The 19,554-nt window shown below is 44.4% G+C and overlaps 1 protein-coding gene across 2 annotated transcripts in view; it reads right to left on the bottom strand.

Moving 5' to 3' along the window:
* The window catches only part of NUP153 (nucleoporin 153), a 60,897-nt gene extending 55,907 nt beyond the window's left edge, over positions 1–4,990 (bottom strand). For both annotated transcript variants that reach the window (XM_060189323.1, XM_060189325.1), the window contains exon 1: positions 4,858–4,990. In XM_060189323.1, coding sequence (XP_060045306.1) covers positions 4,858–4,968 — 111 coding nt within the window. In that variant the 5' untranslated portion in view covers positions 4,969–4,990. The remainder of the gene's footprint in view (positions 1–4,857) is intronic.
* Between the last annotated feature and the right edge of the window lie 14,564 nt (positions 4,991–19,554).

The raw sequence follows: 19,554 nt of genomic DNA, 5'->3' as shown, positions 1-19,554 counted from the left end.
GGGCTTGAAGCCAGGCCCTTTCTCATGGTAATAAGTTGCTTAACCAGATGTACCACCACCAGAGCCCTAAAGTTCTTTATTTTTACTTGTTTCCTTGACTTCATTTCTATTGAACTCTTCACAGTATCTTCTACTAAACAGTACTCAAATTATATCACAGCAGTGAAGGAAGCTTCTTCTATTAAGGTGGGGTTCAAGCTCAAATCCGGGTCATGTGCATGGCAAAGCAAGTGAACTATTTTTAAGATTTTTTTAAATATTTATTTGTTTATACAGAAAGCAGAGTGGGGGGGGATAGGGAGAGAGACAACTGCATCACTGCCTCACTGGGCCTGTTACTGCATGACAAATCCACAGCTCCTGGTGACTGCCACACCCCCCTTTCTCCCTTTTACTTGATAGGACAATGAGAAATTGAAAGGGGAGTGGTAGACATAGAAGCAGAGAGTTACACCTGCAACCCTGTTTCTCTTTATAAAAGATAACTAACTCCCCAGGAACTTTTTAGAAATTTAAAAAAAAAAAGGATTTTGCTGGGGGTGATAGAGTAATGGTTATGTAAATGTAAAAAAAGACTCTCATGCCTGAGACTTCAAAGCCCCAGGTTCAATTCCCAGCACCACAACAAGCCAGAGCTAAGCAGTGCTCTGCTAAAAATAAATAAAATTCTTTGTTATTTATGACATAAAATTTTTGTTAAGTTAAAAAAAAAGTTTAGTACTGTTGCCCCTTACATTTTGCTGACTCCTGATCTAGGGTCCTGAATAAAAGGGTGACTCTCCTCTCCCTCTTACATAGCTAGATACAAGAACTGACTTGTAAGAAAAATTACATCTTCGGCAGATATAATACTCCAAACTAAAAGTCAAAATATTGACCCATCAAGAAAGGAGCAAAATTAAGCTGTCTCCTCTCACCAGGAGGTGGCAGTAAAGTTCTTCCAGAAGCAAGGCCCATAGGCTCAAATTTTGTGAGGCAGCTATTAAGAAAAATAGCTGGGGGAGTCGGGCGGCAGCGCAGTAGGTTAAGCGCACGTGGGAGACCGGTGTAAGGATCCTGGTTTGAACCCCTGGCTCCCTGCAGGAGAGTCACCTCACAAGCAGTGAAGCAGGTCTGCAGATGTTTATCTTTCTCTCCCCCTCTCTGTCTTCCCCTCCTCTCTCCATTTCTCTCTGTCCTATCAAACGACATCAATAATAACTACAATAAAACAAGGGCAATAAAAGGAAATACATAAACATTAAAAAAAGAAAGAAAAATAGTTGGACCTCTCCAGAGTTACTTTCTGGACCATTCAATTTTCATAAAATGGAAAATGAGAAGTACACTGGGGTCAGGAGGTGGTACACTTACTAGAGCCAATGTTACAGTACACCAACACCAGGACTGGAGTTCAAGTCTCTGCTCCTTCATCTGCAGGGGGAAGCTCCACAAGCAGTGAAGCAGAACTGTAGGTGTCTGTCTCTGTCTCTTTCTCCCTCCCTCCCTCTCCCCCTACTCCAAGTCCCCTCTCCTCTCATTAATGTCTCTATTCAAAGTAAACAAACAAATAAGGACACCAAACAGGCAACAAGAACTAACCACATCCTCTTTAGTGATCTATACTTAACTCCTAGCTAGAAAAAAAAGGACACCATTTCCTAAACGCAACTCTACCTTAAAGGGCAGAGAAGAGATGTTAGGGACAAATGAAAATGACTTTACAAACTACTGTATTTACTGGTGAATGTAGAACATTAATTCCCCAATAAAGAAATTTTAAAAAAAGGAAGAAAATGACTTCATTATTAAGGACTGATCTTCATTTTTGCTACTAATTTTTAAGTCACTATTCCTTCAGTTAACTGAGTAAGACAATGGTTTTGTCTCCACAAATTCAAGCAAAACAGTATTTTAAAAAATTATTTAAATTAAGTTAAAAGGTAAAATTGCAAACTTCAATTATACCTCAGCACAGAAAGAAAAACAAAACATCAAAATGAGAAATTATAAGTCAGTTGAAAAGGTACTCAGTGACAGTAGTAGTCAGTTGGTCTTACAAGCAGACATTCACTAACAATGCCAGACCTCTCACTCTTACTCCAGTCTCTAGTATGTGTACGTACACACACACACACACACACTGTACACCCCACACAAAAACACACCTGCACTTTTGCCCAGAAACTTAACTAGACCACTTAGTGCAGAACATGCTATGTCATGAAGTTCCTTGCTATTCATGATGACTCAGCAGTAGATGCAAAACAGAGGTGACAGCCTAGGATAGATGATAGCAGGTAATCTATTGACGCATGGCTAAAAAGACTCCAACAAAAATTAAAGTTCTTCTTTTAAGATTTTAAAAAAACCTGATAAACGTGAATATTCTTTTAAATATAGGATTGTAGCTAGTACACATTAGCAGAAACTACCACAGAAAAGTAACATCTACAGTGCTAATCAAGAAACCCAAGAATTTTTAAACCCAATGCAAAAGTTAAGCATGGGGGGGGGTAGTATTAATACAGTGGTTATGGAAAAGACTCCATGCCTGCAGCTGCCCTAAAGTCCCAAATTAAATCTACAGCACCATAAGCCAAAGCTGTGCAGTGCTCTGCTTAAAGAAAGTCTAAACGTGTATTTTTTCAATTAAGCATCTGGGAAAGAAAGTACTTCAAATATGGAATAAAAAAATTAAAAACTACACTACCTGAAACACCATCAGCTCTAAACAGTTTGGATTATAAGTGTTACTTATGGCATGATCTCTTCAAAATTAACTTTTCATCTAAGTACATATAAAAAAAACTGAGAATTTATCTTTGTCACCTAAAATAAATTAGCACTAATCATTTGTATTTGAAACAATTCTTTTTTTTAATGTAGTAACTTTCTTAAGGAGATCTAAAGAAAACACTCATTTACTCGGGAAATATTAATACAAAGTACAGGTTCCTAACTTTCATTCTTCAAAAGGAACAGGTTAAATGGCTAGGTTCGTGACATGAATTTGAATCTTTTACTTATGTTTATTTATTTTATTTATCTTGGATAGAAATAGAGAAACCGAGAGGAATGGGGGAGATAGAGAGACAGAGACATCTGAAACACTGCTTCACTACTTATGAAGCTTCCCCTTGCAGAGGGGAACCGGGATCCCAGACCTTGCGCTCTGTCACGTATGTGCCCAACCAGGTGCGCCACTGGGAAGACTCCTAAATTGGAATGTTAAAACTGCCTGTAAGTATGCCTGTTCAGCCCAACTCTGAAAACCAGGCAAAAACTGATGAGCAGTAATTGTAATGCCAAGACTTCTAACAGTCAATAAAGTCAGTAAATATTGTAAACCTTATTACAAAATTTTAAAAATTTCCCCTTAGGATCGGTAAGAAATACTGCACTTTGTCATAAGCACAACCCTGGTAGGAGCCCAGTCCCCACTCACTGCAATTAAGAACGTTTAAGTGCTGTAGCGTCCATCTGGAAGTTAGCTTGGTTGGAGTGGTGAAGCCCTGGTGATAGGGGGTGGGGGGAGAATCCCCTCTAATCTCATCAAACTCTGGTTTTAAATGATAATTTAATACTCCCACCAAAGAACATCTTAAAGAGCTCAATATTCACCATCTAGAATAAAGCAATTTCAGAATCTACCTTTAACACTGTTAGTTAACAAGACACTTGCTATACAAGCATTTGTTTTTAAACAAGTTTAAGAAACACCTCCTACTTTAATATCACTGACACTTTTTTAAGGTTTATCTATTTATTTGAGGAGACAGCAGGCATATGAAATGCCGGCCCTCTTGCATCCAAGGCCAGCAAGTTCAGCACTCTGTGAGCCATCTCCCAAGCCTCATTGGAAAGACTTAAAACAGACCTTTGTTAAACTAGTTTTTAACATTTTGCTGTTTAATCCCCCCCCTATCAAACACGTGGAATTTTAAAAAGTGAAAAGTGTCCCAGAATCAAAATTTTCATTTGCAGTTAGGGTAGCCTCCCTTTCCTAATTTTAACATGCCGACAATACGCGGTTAAAATCTAAGACGAGTGTTTTGAGTGTCAAAAGCACCCAAACCTCTAAATAAATAAAACTGAATAAAAATAGTTTGTGCGTGAGACCAGAATTGGAAGTCCCAGTCAACTGTGCACGATGATCAATTCTAAGATCAAAAAAGCAAATAAATAAATAGGAGAGGAATGAGGCTTATAGCTCTCAGAAGTGATGGATAAGACTTGAGAGTGAAGGACAGTTCAAAATGCCCTACTGCCATAGGAGGTACATAATCCGGTTTAAAAAAAATAAGAAAAAGAAAAAGGAGGAGAAAAATAATCCAAACCAGTGCTCTCAGATAAGAGGAGATGGAGAATTAGTAGGCTGAGACTAAATTATTCCACGTTCTGCAGAACAGCGCCCCACCCCCACCCCGGGAGCCCCAGAGGCAAATTTCTCCCGGCCACCCCCTCCCCCACACAAATCGAAACGCGGGAGCCTTAAAAAAAAAAATTTAAAAAAAAAGCATGGGGCTTCCAGCCACGTATTTTCCTTTCTCCCTCGAGAATACATGAGTAACGCCCTCAAACCCCGCCAAAAAAAAAATAATAAAAAATAAGGAAACTTGAACACCGTGGGCCTAGAAATGTCGGTTCCCGCCCCGCGCGGGTTCGGGGGAAGCCCCTGGTCCCGGCGGCCCGGCCGCAGCGCACATGTGCGCCGCAAAGACCCGCCTGTCTCGGCGCACTTCCCGTCGCCACCCCCGCGGCCTCAGCCCCCCCCCCCCCCCGGCCCCGCCGAGCCGCCGCTCCACGTGGGGCAGCGCGGCCCCTGGCCGCCGGTCCCGACCCGCCGAGCGCCGCAGCGCGGGGTCCCGTACCTACCTGGTGCTGGGGTCGCCCCTGCTGGTAAGGTTTAATTGGCCCCTGGTGGCAACGCCGCGTCCGAATCTTGCCGCCGCCGCCCCCTCCTATTCCTCCGGCTCCGGAGGCCATGGCGGAGCCTCCGCAGCTTCCCGCTCCGGGGCGGGCAAGGGGGCGGGAGAGGCAGAGGCGGCGGCCTTAGAGCCCGCCCCCGCCCGGCCCCAGCCCGAAAGTCCTCCCGCGCTGACCACACAGTAGGGCACAAGCACACCAGGCTCCGCGAGGTGGAGAGCAGCACAGAATGCGCGCTGGCGGCAGGGGAGCGGGTGGCGACAGCAGAGGCCGTGGAGCCGGCTCCGGTCTGGCAATCTCACCGGGACCCCCGCCTCTGTGTTTGTCACGGTCTCTATGGAGATTCCTCGCTGAGGACCTTGAGAGTGGCTCGCAGCGCTGCTTAGGCCTTGCTCGACCACCGCCGGCTGATGAAGATTCTTCTTCAGTCGCCCTAGCAATAGCTGCCGCAGTTGAAGCCGCCGGCGCCGCCCGCCTACCCCTCCCCTCTGCGCACACAGCCCGCCCCGCCGCCGCCGCCGTCGCCGTCGCCGTCGTCGTCGTCCCTGCAGTGGCCGCCGCTGTTGCGCCTATTGCCGCTGCTAAGGCCGCCGCGGTCGCGAGCCAGAACGCCGTCACTCGTCAGCGCCCGACGCGGTTGCATCATCACACTGCGACCGGATGATTGGCGAGCAGGAAGGAAGGCTGGGTCGAGCCCGCGCTCTCGGCCGCACGGCACACTGGGAAACGTAGTTTCCCCCGTAAAGAACAAATTCTTCAGAGGCAGAAGCGGAAGCAGATAGCCACGGAGGCACAAAGCCTGGGCCTTCAAATCTGGTGCTTTTGATTGTAAACTCTGAAAAGGTATTTAGCAGAAAGTAATGATGTCTTCCCAATTCTGCTGTCCCCCATGGCATGGTAAAACTGTGTGAAAAAGTAAGCAGTACACTAAGACAGGAGGAACTAGCAGTGTATTTTAAACAAAACTAGCTGAAAAACAATGCCCATGATCTTTAAGACTAAAGACCTAAAATGCATGCAACCTCACTAATATACGATCAAACATATAAGGGTTTGGCTGGAAAACACTAGAGGTGGAATTTTGACTTCTTCATTTTCTAGCTTGACCTTGGACAAGTCAAGACCTCCTGAACTCCATAAAATGGGAACTTTACAGTCCACCTTATAGCGCTGTTGAGCATTATAATCCATGTAGAACACTAAAAATATATCCTGATACACAAGGAATGTTATTAATGGTTACAGTCATTACTTACGTGATCATTTAATAATAGAGGTAAGTAGTATGTTTCCAATAATAATAGGCAAATATTTGTTTCATGTAGAAGGCATATTTAAGGCAGTGATTAATTGAGCTAGGTTTAAAAACTAAAAAGTCTAAGATTATAGGAGTAGGCCACCAGGAAAGTCTTTTTGAATACAAGGTCCAGCTCTGTCATTCCATTAACAAAGAAGTCTAGAGATCTCAGGTAAAATATTCAAGTACACTCAACTGACCAGTCAAATCCAAGACTATAAACCAATTTTTCTGTAAAAGTGGAGGCCACTTTTTATTAGGGAGGGAAATCTAGTATAACAAGACAAAGGCTTAATAGTACTCCATTTGCTGTTACTGATTGTAAAGCTATAAGTTAATAGATTTAGCGCCAAACAGACTTAATTTGAGATCTATCACTGTGCAAACTTGGGGGCAAAAAATTTTTTTATTTTTATTTATTTTCCCTTTTTGTTGCCCTTGTTTAACAGTGTTGTTGTTGATGTCGTTGTTGGATAGAACAGAGAGAAACAGAGAGAGGAGGGGAAGACAGAGAGGGGAGAGAAAGACAGACACCTGCAGACCTACTTTACCGCTTGTGAAGCGACTCCCCTGCAGGTGGGGAGTCAGGGGCTCGAACAGGCATCCTTCCACCGGTCCTTGCACTTTGCGCCACGTGCACTTAACCTGCTGCGCCACTGCCTGACTCCTGGGAAAAATTTTTATTTCTAAATCTCAAGTTTCTTAATCTGCAAACAGAATATCAACCTGCGTGGTGGATCTAATGAAAGAATCAATGTATATGTATCTCATAACTTCTTAGCACCTATACCCATTCAACTAGCAGATACAAATAATTAACTTTGGGAGCTGCACAGTGGCACACCCGGTTAAGTGCACATACTACTATGCGCAAGGACCCAGGTTGGAGCTCCCCATCTGCAGGAGGATGTCCATGAGCAGTGCAGCAAGTCTGCACCTGACTATCTTTCTCCCTCTCTAGCTCCCCTCCCCTCTCAATTTCTCTCTGTCGTATCCAGTAAAAATGTAAGAAAATGGCCCCCCAGGAGCAGTGGATTTGTAGTGTTGGCACAGAGCCCCAGCTATAAGCCTGGATGTAAAAATAAAATAATCAAAATAAATAATTAATTAATTAACTTTAAGACTTTTTCTCTTTTTCATTGCTCAGCTCTGATTTATGGTGGTGCCAGGGACTGAACCTAAGATCTCTGGTGCCTTAGCCATGAGTCTGATGTACTGCCAACAACCCACATTTAAGACTTTTATACCATTTCCCATCACCAAACTGCATAATTCAAGTCATTATGTAAGTCAAATTGTAAAACCAAACTTATGAAGCATCTAGGAATTTATAGTGCCTTTCAGCACTCAAGGGACCATGCTACAAGGGTTTACAAAGTAAATGGTTTTCACTGACCTTAATCACTAAGATAAGTTGCCAAATATAACAAATAAAAACAACCTACTTCCTCTTCTGCTCCCTTATACTAGCTTGGTACACTGCCAACCCTACTAACTCTCCACTATACTCTCCAGATATACAAGCACCCTCTGAAGCACCTCATCCTTCTTAAATACATTTGTTCTGTGGCCAGGTGGTGGCACAACTGGTTGATCGCACGTATTACAATGCACAAGGACCTGGGTCTGAGCCCCCGTCCCCACCTACAGGGGAAAGCTTTGCAAGTGGTGAAGCAGTGCTGCAGGTGTCACTGCCCCTCCCCCTCTTATCACCCTCTTGATTTCTGGCTGTCTCTATCCAATAAATAAAAATGATTAAAAAAAATACATTTCTTCTTTTGCATAATTCCCCCCCCCCACTTCCAAAGCTTTATCCTTCTGTGCTGACTTTTCTAGGTAGAGATATAGAGGCAGAGAAGCTTTCTGCAATACAGTTGGGGTTGGGCTTAAACCTACATGGAACACATAGCAAAGCCATGTACTAAGTGAGCTATTTGGGTTGTAGGGAAAGTCATGATGTATTTTTCTATGCAAAAATGCACCATCACTTTTCCAGCAAGCCAATATTTTGCTGGCCTCTCTCACTATTCTCAGCTAGGTATTTTTTTAAGCAGGGTAATGAATTTCCTCGTAGGCTAATGAGCCAGAAAGTTCTGTGTCCAAATCTTTAAGTGGGATATACAGACACAATTTCATTTTCTTTTTTTATTCTACCATACTCAGAATTTCCATCACTGGGAAGTGGAATATAAACAATCAAAACTAATCTTTCTTGGAAGCTGTTATTTGATGTTGAGTTACCCTTCACATCCCAGCTTCTAAAAGAAGAGGCATGCAGAAAGTATTGGAAAAGAAAATTTTTCTAAAGCAAATTTTTAGAAAAGAAAATGAGTAGCATCTGAAGTGATATAGAAACATCCATGTTATGCAGAGGTGTATTAGGCTCCTGTGCTGAATATGGGTCCCAGATCAAATCATTGGGGTTTACAGTTAACATTATTTATATACTTTCTTCATATTTGGGAGCTACTCTCTTCCCTGGTCTAGATTTCTAGTCTTTTTCCAACTATGACACCATCTCCCCAGATAATAACTTGGGTCCACCTGCATATTAAATGTCAGGCTCAGGCAAAAGCTAGTAAAGTCATGGGCCCCTTGGAATACACCTAAAATAGACCTATTACCTTCTTCCAAAATGGAGACCCAAATCTTCATCTGCAATATTCTTGCCTTTAGGTTCACAATTAGTCAACAATTTGTTCTGGAGATTGGGTGGCAGGAACTGTGTGGAGTTGTACCCCCCCATCCAATGATTTTGTTAATGTCTCCTTTCTTAAATTAATTAATTAATTAAATTTTAAAAATTTTTCTGCTTTTTTTTCTTCTGTTGCTCTCCTTTTTTAAATTTGTTATATTTATTTATTCATTCCCTTTTGTTGCTCTTGTTTTATTGCTGTGGTTACTATTTTTGTCTTCATTGTTGGATAGGACAGAGAGAAATGGAGAGAGGTGGGGAAGATAGAGGGGGAGAGAAAGACACCTGCAGACCTGCTTCACTGGTTGCAGGTGGGGAGCTGGGTGCTCAAACCGGAATCCTTACACTGCCTTGTGCTTTCTGCCTTGTGCTTTGTGCCACGTGTGCTTAACCCGCAGCACTACCGCTGACTCCCTTGTTCCGCTTTATATCTTAACTCTTTTTCAGCCACCAGGTTCCAGATGCTACCAGGATGTCAACCTGACTTCCCTGGCAGACAACCCCACCAATGTGTCCTGGAGTCCCCAGACCTCTGCTCCACAGGGAAAGAGAGAAACAGGTTTGGAGTATGGATAGACCTTGCCAACACTCCTGTTCAGCAGGTGGAAACCAGACCTTCCACCTTCTGCACCCCATATAATCCTGGGTAGTTGTTAAAATTCGGCAGCCTCTAGCCGGCCGGGCTAGCTTCACAGGCGGGTAACAGAGACGTGGAGACAACGGCTGGGCAGGGAAGCTGTATTTCTTTATTCAAGAACAACGATTCATAAACTAAGACTAACTAATCACCAAACAGAACTCTGCTGCCTCTTTGCCCCCGCGGCGGCACAAGCACTCTCTCTTACTCTCGAACTCAGGAACCCCCTAACTCCCGAACTCTCAAACTCTGAAACTCTTCAACTCTTCAACTCTCTAACCGTGGAACTCTCTAACTCTGGCGGGGTTCCTAGGGGCGGGGCCAAGCGGGCCCACGAAACTAACTGGACTGATCCAATTCTCTTGGCGGGGAAGAACTACCCAATGTAAAGCATACAACAATTCCCCCTTTTCTTTTTAACTAAATGACTATAGTATCAAGGGTGTGGGGTGAACAGAAACATATATCATACAGGCATTTTAAAAAAAGAAACTGGCACAAGCATGGAGAAACATGTAATCAAGTAACAAGAACCAGTGTGCTGCCAAGGGAAGGCCTGAGGGGGCCGGCCATTTTTTGCCTCCGTGGGCAAAACTTCATCAGCTTAAAAAAAAAACATTTCTTGCCTCTGGGGGGCGTACTTTCTTGACGGGCATTTGTATGGGGGCAGGGAACGGCCTAGAGTCCCAAAGGCAGCTGGCTGCAATTTACTTACTATGAAACAAAACTTGTTATTAGCATATTTCTAATAGAGAAGGAATTTGAGACATTTACATATCAACAACGTCTTTTAACCTTTTGTTACACCCATTCAAGGTGGAGTCAGGAAAGGAAACCTCAGGCATGAGAATAATTAGCATAGGCATTGTGCGATCTACCATTTCTAATAGAGAAGGTAATCGAGAGTTTTACACATCAACAAGTCTATTTAACCTTTTGTTTAGACCAACTTAGTTAAAATATATTGCTTGTTAACTAATTTTTACCTCAGACTTTAAATGTAAGTTAATTTTATCTTTATGAGAATTACGTTGAAAACCTTTTTCATTTAACTTTGACTAGTAAGAATTTAGCCTTAAAGTTACTGTTTACCAAACTTTAAACATACACATAAACATGGTCATTAATACACAAGGAGAGAAAACTTTGTTATGAAGACATGTCATTTCAAACACGAATTTAGATATGTACTGTCTTAGTTGTTGGGGGGGGGTTCACCATCTGGAGGTGGCTTCCCGCGCAGCTTCACTTCTAGGAATTGCAGGTTGTGATCTCTACACAAATCTCTGCGTACTCCAGCTTGTCTGCCTTCAGACCGGACCGGCAGCTGGAGATCTCGTGTGCCCAGTTTCGGCAGGGATCCCGGGGGTCCAGGAGGTCCGGGATCATTCCAGAATTCATAGCAAGAGGGCAGGCGGGCCAGTATTGTAGAAGGCATGGGCCTAGGTGCCCAGGGGTGGTGACCATGATAGGCCGCAGCGGCCCTGCCCCATGGCCCTGTCATGTCTGCTGCCCTGCTCGCAGTGGCCGAGCAGCGTGGAGGGATCATGCGTCCAGTGCCCTGCTCCACGATGCCGGGATAGCCTGAGGGTACTTCTTCCCGAGCTAGTGCTCTCTGGGTTGGAGAGAACTCAACTGGAGCTGATCTAGGCTGCTGTGTGGGAGAGGGATCAGGAACTCGTGCTGCACCAACTTCCGCAGGAGATACACTCTGGAACTCTCAGAGCCGGAAAGCAATTTCCAAGTGTCTTTAATCAGAAGAGCAGCTGTTTTTATACTCTCCAAGTAGGGTGGAAACAGGATGTGATATAGAGAGGGTGGAGAGAAAAGTGACTGGTGAAAATCAGAGTGTGACAAGGAGGGGGCGGAACAGGCGAGAATCCTATAACTGAACCACCAATGCCCTGGAGTGCTTTATGTAAAAGTGATTTATGTAAATAGACCAAACCTTTGGATCAGTAAATCCCTATATAGGCATATGGATAAGAAGAAGCCAGGGGGAGGTGGCAACTACCCAACATCTCCCCCTTTCTTTTTAACTTTTTGCCATAGTATCAGGAGTGCGGGGCACTTTGTGAGGCAGGGAGACTGATAAGAGGCACACCTTTTTTGGGGTTCTACTGTCCCTCCTTGCTCAACCTCTCCGTGGAGAGAGAGACTAACAGGATTGACACACCCCTCAGGCTCAAGCCCTTCCAAGCTCAACCATATCCTCACAATTCCCCAACATCTTCCTCTTACTTAATGGCCATATATAACTGGGTCAATGTCTGTAAAAGGCTTCATCTCTGTCAGGGGAATAGCAGTGTAGGGGTGAACGGAAACCTGTTGGGAAGAAAGCAGAATGATAGTGTGTAAGTGTCTTTAAAAAGAACTAGCACAAGACGGAGGGATAAGTAAGAGTAGCAAGAGACAGAGTGAGCCTGATGGGTGGAGGAGTGGGGGCCTGATAAGCTGAGGGGCTAGAGGGGTGATCTGGTATTGCAAAATCCCGAGTCAGCTGGCGGTAAGTTCTATGAACTGCTACAGTCATTCTTCAAGAAGTCCAGCAGTATAAAAGGAGTGTCCAGCAAGTTCTATAGAAGCATCAGTCCAATGTCAACGGCCAGGAAATAAATGCCACACCTCTATCTTGATGGAGGAGGACGGCCACCGGAACTTCTCTGTAGAGAGTGACCTGGAACCGCCAAAACATGATGGGCGAAACAGAAGCAGGAAGAGCAGACACCGATGGTTGAGAGAAAGGCAGTAGGAAAGTCTTGTCCTTTGGAGTCTGTGAATCAGGTTCTCCAGATCGTGTCAGGTCACATCATGGGTTTCGGGGGATGGCTGTAATTGTGGGTGATGTCAGAGGTCAGGGGTCCAAGATGGATTTCTGGGGATTCTATATGAGCAGATGCTTCTTTATGCGAAGGCTTGTCATAGCTGTAGTCAATTACTTATGAAAAAACTTTGTAACAAATTAGAAGTTTACTACAATTGATAACTCAATGATTATAACTGGTTTAGGTATCTTTATAATTTCATGTAAAGGTCATCTTATGTGACCTCATGTAGCAGTCTTTATATAGCAAAGTTTTCATACCGAATTTAAGTTACATATATTGATTCTTAACTATTTTTACATTGGGTTTTTAAGCAAACTCAGGTTACTAGAGTTAACACATTTTAGTGACAATTTTTTTTTTTGGTACATTTACAATATCAGATTGATGCCAAATTTGTTGTGGATTAATTTCCACAAGATAGCTTACAGGACATTTTTGGGGGCCCTCCAAAAATGTCCTGTATAGAGAATTTGTATTTTACCTTAGGAGATGATGAATTGTCAAATTGAATATTTAGAGTTTTACCTTAAACACTCAGTTACTTAAATGAATTGATTTTACCTCTTCTCGTAAAACTGTAACTTCGAAGTTACAATTTAACTGTCAAGTTAATGTTTACCAAACTTGAAACACGCATATTAAACATATAGTTTATAACACACAGGAGGAGAAAAACTTGTAAATAAGATATATCATTTCAAATGTGAATTTAGAACTACTGTCATAGTTGAACCATCTTTACTCACACAGTTTAAGACTAAACATTTCATATTGGTATCAAGACTTAAAAAAGAAATCAAAAGGGGGAATGAACAATTTTTGGACTGTTTCTGGACGTCTCCAGAAACCATGGCTGCGTCCAGCCGTTTGATATAAAGTCAGTTAACTTTCAGAGTACTCTGAGCACAATGGGTCATACAAAAATTTTGGTCACTCAACTCACTCAATTTTTTTTTTTCACTCACTCACTCACTCACAAAACACAACTGGCCAGTCATAGCATAAGACATTCATTCGGGGGGGGGGGGGAAGAGTTCTGTGAATCAGATTGTTTTTTTTTTTTTGATTCTGCCATGCTGTATTATGGATCCTGGGGTGCATCCTGTAGCCAGTCCTCTTGCAGCCAGTCTTCTTGCAGTGTTTCTTGTTCTTCAGGGATATCAGCACCATCATATGGGTATTGCCGGACATGGCGGGCAGGAACCCAAACAGGCTTGGAGTAATTTTGTGGAAAAATACATGCGAAACCCCTCCCCATAGTCAACAGGGGGTCAGGTCCTTTCCAAATTTTATCAAGTGGGTCTTTCCATTTGACTTTAATAGCTGGGAGGGTGGGTGGTGTTTGCCAATGAAGAATTATAGGAGGTTGGTCGGAGTTTTTGTAAATATTAAAGAGATTTAATGTAGTTAAGGCTTTTGCCAGCTGGATATTAGGGGGGTACATTTCCCCTTTTTCTTTATTTAATTGAGCCTTAAGAGTTTGATGGGCCCTCTCAACAATGCCTTGTCCCTGTGGATTATACGGAATGCCTGTAGTATGAGTAATGTTCCAGAGGGAACAAAAATCTTTAAATTGTTTGCTGGTAAAAGCAGGTCCATTATCCGTTTTAAGTTGAAGAGGTAAGCCCATTACAGCAAAACAGGAGAGCATATGGCTTATAAGCTTTTTTGAGTTTTCTCCAGTCTGAGCTGTAGCCCACATAAACTTAGAGAAAGTATCAATTGAGACGAACACATATTTTTGTTTGCCAAAGTTAGGTATGTGGGTAACATCAATTTGCCAAAGAGCGTTGGCTTTTAAACCTCGAGGATTAACCCCTAGAGTCTGAATAGCAGGTGTTTTGATTAGACCTGCACAGGAGGAACATGTAGCAAGAATACGTTTTAACTGTGGCAGAGGAATATCAGGAAATCGAGCTCGAAGACCTTTAAGATTAACATGGGTTAGGGAATGAAAGTCAGCAGGATTAGAGACAGAGGCTAGGAGAATTCCTGTGGAGGCAAGGCGGTCAGCTGCAGCATTCCCTTTGGACAGGGGACCAGGAAGAGGGCTGTGGGAACGTAGGTACTGAACATACAGTGGATGGGTTCGAGAACAGAGCATAGAGGCAATTTGAATTAAAAGAGGAGAAAGTGGGTTGTCATCAATTCTTACATAAGATCGAGCAAGCCATGGAAGTAAGTTAACAGTATACACACTGTCAGAAAAAAGGTTGAAGGATTCTGGTACAGCTTTTAATGCAAGGAAAACAGCATAAAGTTCTTTGTACTGAGGGGAATTATCAGGAAGTTCAGTAAAGAGAGGTTTGGGGTATTGCTGGTCTGGATAATATATAAGGGCAGCAGCTCCCTTTTTTCCACCATCAGTGAACACTGTAGGAGCAGAGGGGATGGGATCTCGAGAGAAAAGTTTAGGTACTAGTAGAGGCAACAGAGGTAAAGAAGCTATCAAATTATTAGAGGGAAAATGATTATCTAATTGTCCTGGAAAACCCATTAAACTTATGGCAAAACGAGAATGGTGGCATATGAGCCATTCTGTATCAGTGAGAGAAAAGGGAAGAATGATTGAATCTGGTTCCCTTCCTAAGACCTGAACCGATCTGTTTCTTCCTTGGCGAACCATAAATGCTAAGGCATCAATCTCGGTAAGGAGTCTTGGAGCTCCGCCTACTGGCGTATGAAGCCATTCGAGAACGCCATGTTTCTGCCACAATGCCCCCACTACCGTGGGGGTGGAGTTAAAGATTAGAAGATTTACTGGAGAGGAGGGGGAGAATCGAACGAGGTGCATGTCCTGGAGAGCCTGGTTAACTTTTTCCAGAGCCAAGGATGCTTCGGGGGTTAACATACGCTTTGAGGAGGGCTGTTTGTTTCCTTTTAACAGATCGAACAGTGGTTGCAGGCAGCTCGTAGGCAGATAAAGATACTGCCTAAGCCAATTCAAATTTCCAAGAAAACTTTGTAAAGAAGCAAGAGTGAGATTAGAAGGAAAAGTAACACAAGGTTTTAAAGGACGAATCTGCGTTAGGGAAATCTCTGAGCCTAAGAAAGATATTGGAGGGATTAGCTGTATCTTCTCAGGAGCTACATTAAGTCCACTTCTCTTTAAGGCAGGGATTAGAAAATCACGTAGGGCGGAGAGATCTGTATCTAATTCTCCCCATATTAACACGTCATCCATATAATGAAAAACCTTAAGGCCCTTATGAATATATGGAAAAAGGGCAGATTTAACAACCTCTTGACAAATAGTAGGACTATTAGCCATGCCCTGGGGCAGTACCACCCATTCAAATCTATCGGCAGGGCTGGCATTATTAATAGAAGGAACAGAGAAAGCAAAACGTTTACAATCTTGTGGGTGTAAGGGAATAGAGAAAAAACAATCCTGTATATCAATAGCTATGATTGGAATTCCTGTGGGAATTGCGGAAGCAAGAGGCAAACCCCTTTGGGGGGAGCCCCAAACCTGCATGGTTTTATTAACTGCACGAAGATCTTGGAGGAGGCGCCATTTTCCTGAGCGCTTTTTAATTACAAAGACTGGAGTATTCCATGGGCTCCAAGAATGACGAATGTGTCCCAAAGATAACTGCTCTTGGACGAGTTTTTTTTAAATTTCTAGCTTCTCCCTAGGCAAAGGTCACTGTTCCACCCAGACAGGCTCATTAGAAAGCCAATCTAAGCGGGGAGTTCTATTACGAACAGTGGCAGTTAGTATTGGGGGTGCTGGTTGGGTCTAGCAGTCTCACAGGAGTGAGTGTGGTGTCCTGCAGAGGTGTCTGAGGATATCACTACATCTAAAGATTCCAGCAAGTCTCTTCCCAATAAATTGGTGCTTATATCAGCTATTAAAGGCTGAAAGCATCCGGTAGTCCCTTCTGGATCTTCCCACACAAGGGAATCTCGTGTGCGGAATGCCTGAGTCAATCCTCCAACACCATGTAAGCGTGGTCCTGGGAGGAGTTCCCAACTCTGGGGAACCTCTGCTTGTCTTAATATTGTCTTATCTGCTCCCGTGTCAATCAAACATTTAAAAGGAATATTACCAATCTTTACTGTCATAGTTGGGTGACCCCTTTCTAAAACAGGGGTGGTCCATAAAATCTCAGGCTCTGAATTTGAGCTGTTCTCTTGCTCCAGCCGGTTATTTCTATGCTGGAAGTTCCCACATACCACGGGTTCCTCCTTCTGCTCACCCTCTGTTATTGTTACTTGGCGTGGTGGGTATAGCGACGGATTGGATCCCAAGCTGGGCTTCTGTTTGTGGAAGAAGGGCACAGCACCAAGCGGGCGACCTGCTTCCTTCCCTCTTGGGGGCGGGGCTAAGGGAAGCCCCATACCTAGTTTAAATCCCTGTTTACATTTGGCAGAGGCGTGCCGTTCCTATGGAACCTTGACCAACAATCTCTCCTCCAGTGAAATCCTTTCTGGCATCTGGGACAAGGCATTCGTGGTCTCTGATTCCCTGTCTGGAGGCGGGGTTGCCCTGATTGGAGGTGGGGTCGCCCTGACTGGAGGCGGGGTCGCGGTCTATTTTCTGGACATTGGTTACGCCAATGCCCTTGGCGACCGCACTGAAAGCAAGCTCCTTTTTGCTTATGTAAGGTAGCTGCATAGGCCTGTAACATAGGTCCTTGAAAAGAGCTTGATCTGAGATCCTGTGTAGCTAGAATCCAAGTATCTGGGTGTTCGTTTTTAAGAGTGATACAGGCCTGTCGAAAATGCGGAAGCATTCCATCCCAGACTATGGATCGCAGAAGGAGAAAACGAGCGTCAGGATTATAAATCTTCCTTTCCAAACTCGACTGGACCCTGGCAATGAATTTAGCGAGAGATTCATCAGGTTCTTGTTGCAGGGAGAGAATGGGGGCTGAGGCTGCTCCCATGGGTGGTGTTAATCGCTCCCATGCTTTTAATGCACACAGGCGTACTTGATCAAAATACCCCGCTGGAAACTTGGCTTCCGCCTGTTGAATCCCTGTTTCTAATTGGCCTGTTCCAAACAATGCATCAAAATTACCCTCTGGCTGATTTTGAATATTTTTCCGCGATTGTTGTAAACATTCGTCACGAAAGAATGCCTCCCATTGCAGGAAGAGGGGGCCTGGGAGTGTAGCACGAGTCACATCTCTCCAATCTTGAGGGGTATTAAGGTTCTGAAGCAGGCCTTGTAAAATGGACCTGGTCCATGGGGCATGAACACCATCATCTTTGATAGCCTGGCATAGTTCCTTCAGGTCTGTGGCGGAATATGGATACCAGGCCTGAGGTTTTTGTCTATTGGGGGCAATATTGACCGGAAATGTGTGGACTTGCTCTAAGTGTGTAGCGGTAGGAGGAGTCATCGAAGTGGAAGCTTCTGGACAAGTGGCCGAAGAAGTGGTTTTGGAGGCTACAGGAGAATTCGGACATGTGTCTATCAAAACAGGGTGGGGTGAAGAAGCAGCCGTGGAGGCAGCAGGAGGTTCCGGACACGTTTCTGCCAAAATGGGGGTGGCCGAAGAAGTGGCTGTGGAGTCCAAAGGAGAATTCGGACACGTGTCTGCCAAAATAGGGGCCTCAGGGCAAGATGCCAAAATAGGGGCCTCAGGGCAAGATGCAGAGGAATTAGGGTGGGTCAAGATCACGACAGGCCTTTGCTTCTTCTTGTTTTTAAGGTGCTGGTTAAGTTCTATGATTACTTCCTTTATCTCTTTGACCTCAGCCTCTAGGTCCTTAAGCCTTTTGAGAGGTTGACCTATATATCCCTTAAAAGCTGCTATGATGATCAACAGGATATAAGGTGAAGCCCCGAGAAAAATGTCCCAGATATATAAAAACTGTATACTGGAAAAAGAATGCAGGATTTGGAAAAGATTTTCCATGGTGGAAAGATCTCCGGAAAACAATAAGAAAGAAAAAAAATCACAGTGCCTTAACACAATATTGCAGATACCCAAAAGGTGTGTACTTATCTAAGATGTCTTCTTGTAAATCTGCTGCTTACGGGTCCCTGTTCCGGGCGCCAGATGCCGGGATAGCCTGAGGGTACTTCTTCCCGAGCTAGTGCTCTCTGGGTTGGAGAGAACTCAACTGGAGCTGATCTAGGCTGCTGTGTGGGAAAGGGATCAGGAACTCGTGCTGCACCAACTTCTGCAGGAGATACACTCTGGAACTCTCGGAGCCGGAAAGCAATTTCCAAGTGTCTTTAATCAGAAGAGCAGCTGTTTTTATACTCTCCAAGTAGGGTGGAAACAGGATGTGATATAGAGAGGGTGGAGAGAAAAGTGACTGGTGAAAATCAGAGTGTGACAAGGAGGGGGCGGAACAGGCGAGAATCCTATAACTGAACCACCAATGCCCTGGAGTGCTTTATGTAAAAGTGATTTATGTAAATAGACCAAACCTTTGGATCAGTAAATCCCTATATAGGCATATGGATAAGAAGAAGCCAGGGGGAGGTGGCAACTACCCAACACACGCGGTGGAGAGCCGGCTCCTGTGGGCTGGCCTGAGTGCTGGCACTGGGCTCCTACATGGTGGCATTGGGCTCCTGCGTGGTGGCATCGGGGTCTTGCGTGTTGGTATTGGGCTCCAGCGTGTTGGCATCGGGCTCTTGCGTGGTGGCATCGGGCTCTTGCGTGGTGGCATTGGGCTCCTGCGTGCTGGCGTCAGCCTCCTGTGGGCTGCGGGGCTGTGGGGCTGCGGGCGCGGTGCGCGGGGATGTCTGGGCGCAGCCAGCTGGCTGGCTGTTTAACCAGGTGGAAACAGCAGCTCCGCGCCTCACCTCTTGCCCACTGGCTATTCCCGCTGGCTATTCTGAGTTCGCCCGAGGGAGTGGAAACCACAGAGTGGTCCAGAGATAAATGTTCCAGAAACAGCAAAACAGTCTCGTGAAGAAAGAGCAGAGGCCTTTGGAGATCTCTTCACAAGCAGAAGAGAAGGCCATAGTGCATAGGTAGCCAAATTGTCTTTACTTATCTGAGAGATGCGCAGGTCAGGTTCACGTGGGCGCCATTTGTTGTTAAAATTTCGGAGACTCCAGCTGGGCGGGCTAGCTTCACGGGCGGGTAACAGAGACGTGGAGACAACGGCTAGGCAGGGAAGCTGTATTTCTTTATTCAAGAACAACGATTCATAAACTAAGACTAACTAATCACCAAACAGAACTCTGCTGCCTCTTGCCCCCGCGGCGGCGCAAGCA

This window comes from Erinaceus europaeus, chromosome 4, assembly GCF_950295315.1.
Source record: "Erinaceus europaeus chromosome 4, mEriEur2.1, whole genome shotgun sequence".
Taxonomy (NCBI): domain Eukaryota; kingdom Metazoa; phylum Chordata; class Mammalia; order Eulipotyphla; family Erinaceidae; genus Erinaceus; species Erinaceus europaeus.
Note: the sequence above shows the minus strand (reverse complement) of the source record. Positions and strands in the feature narration are given on the sequence as shown.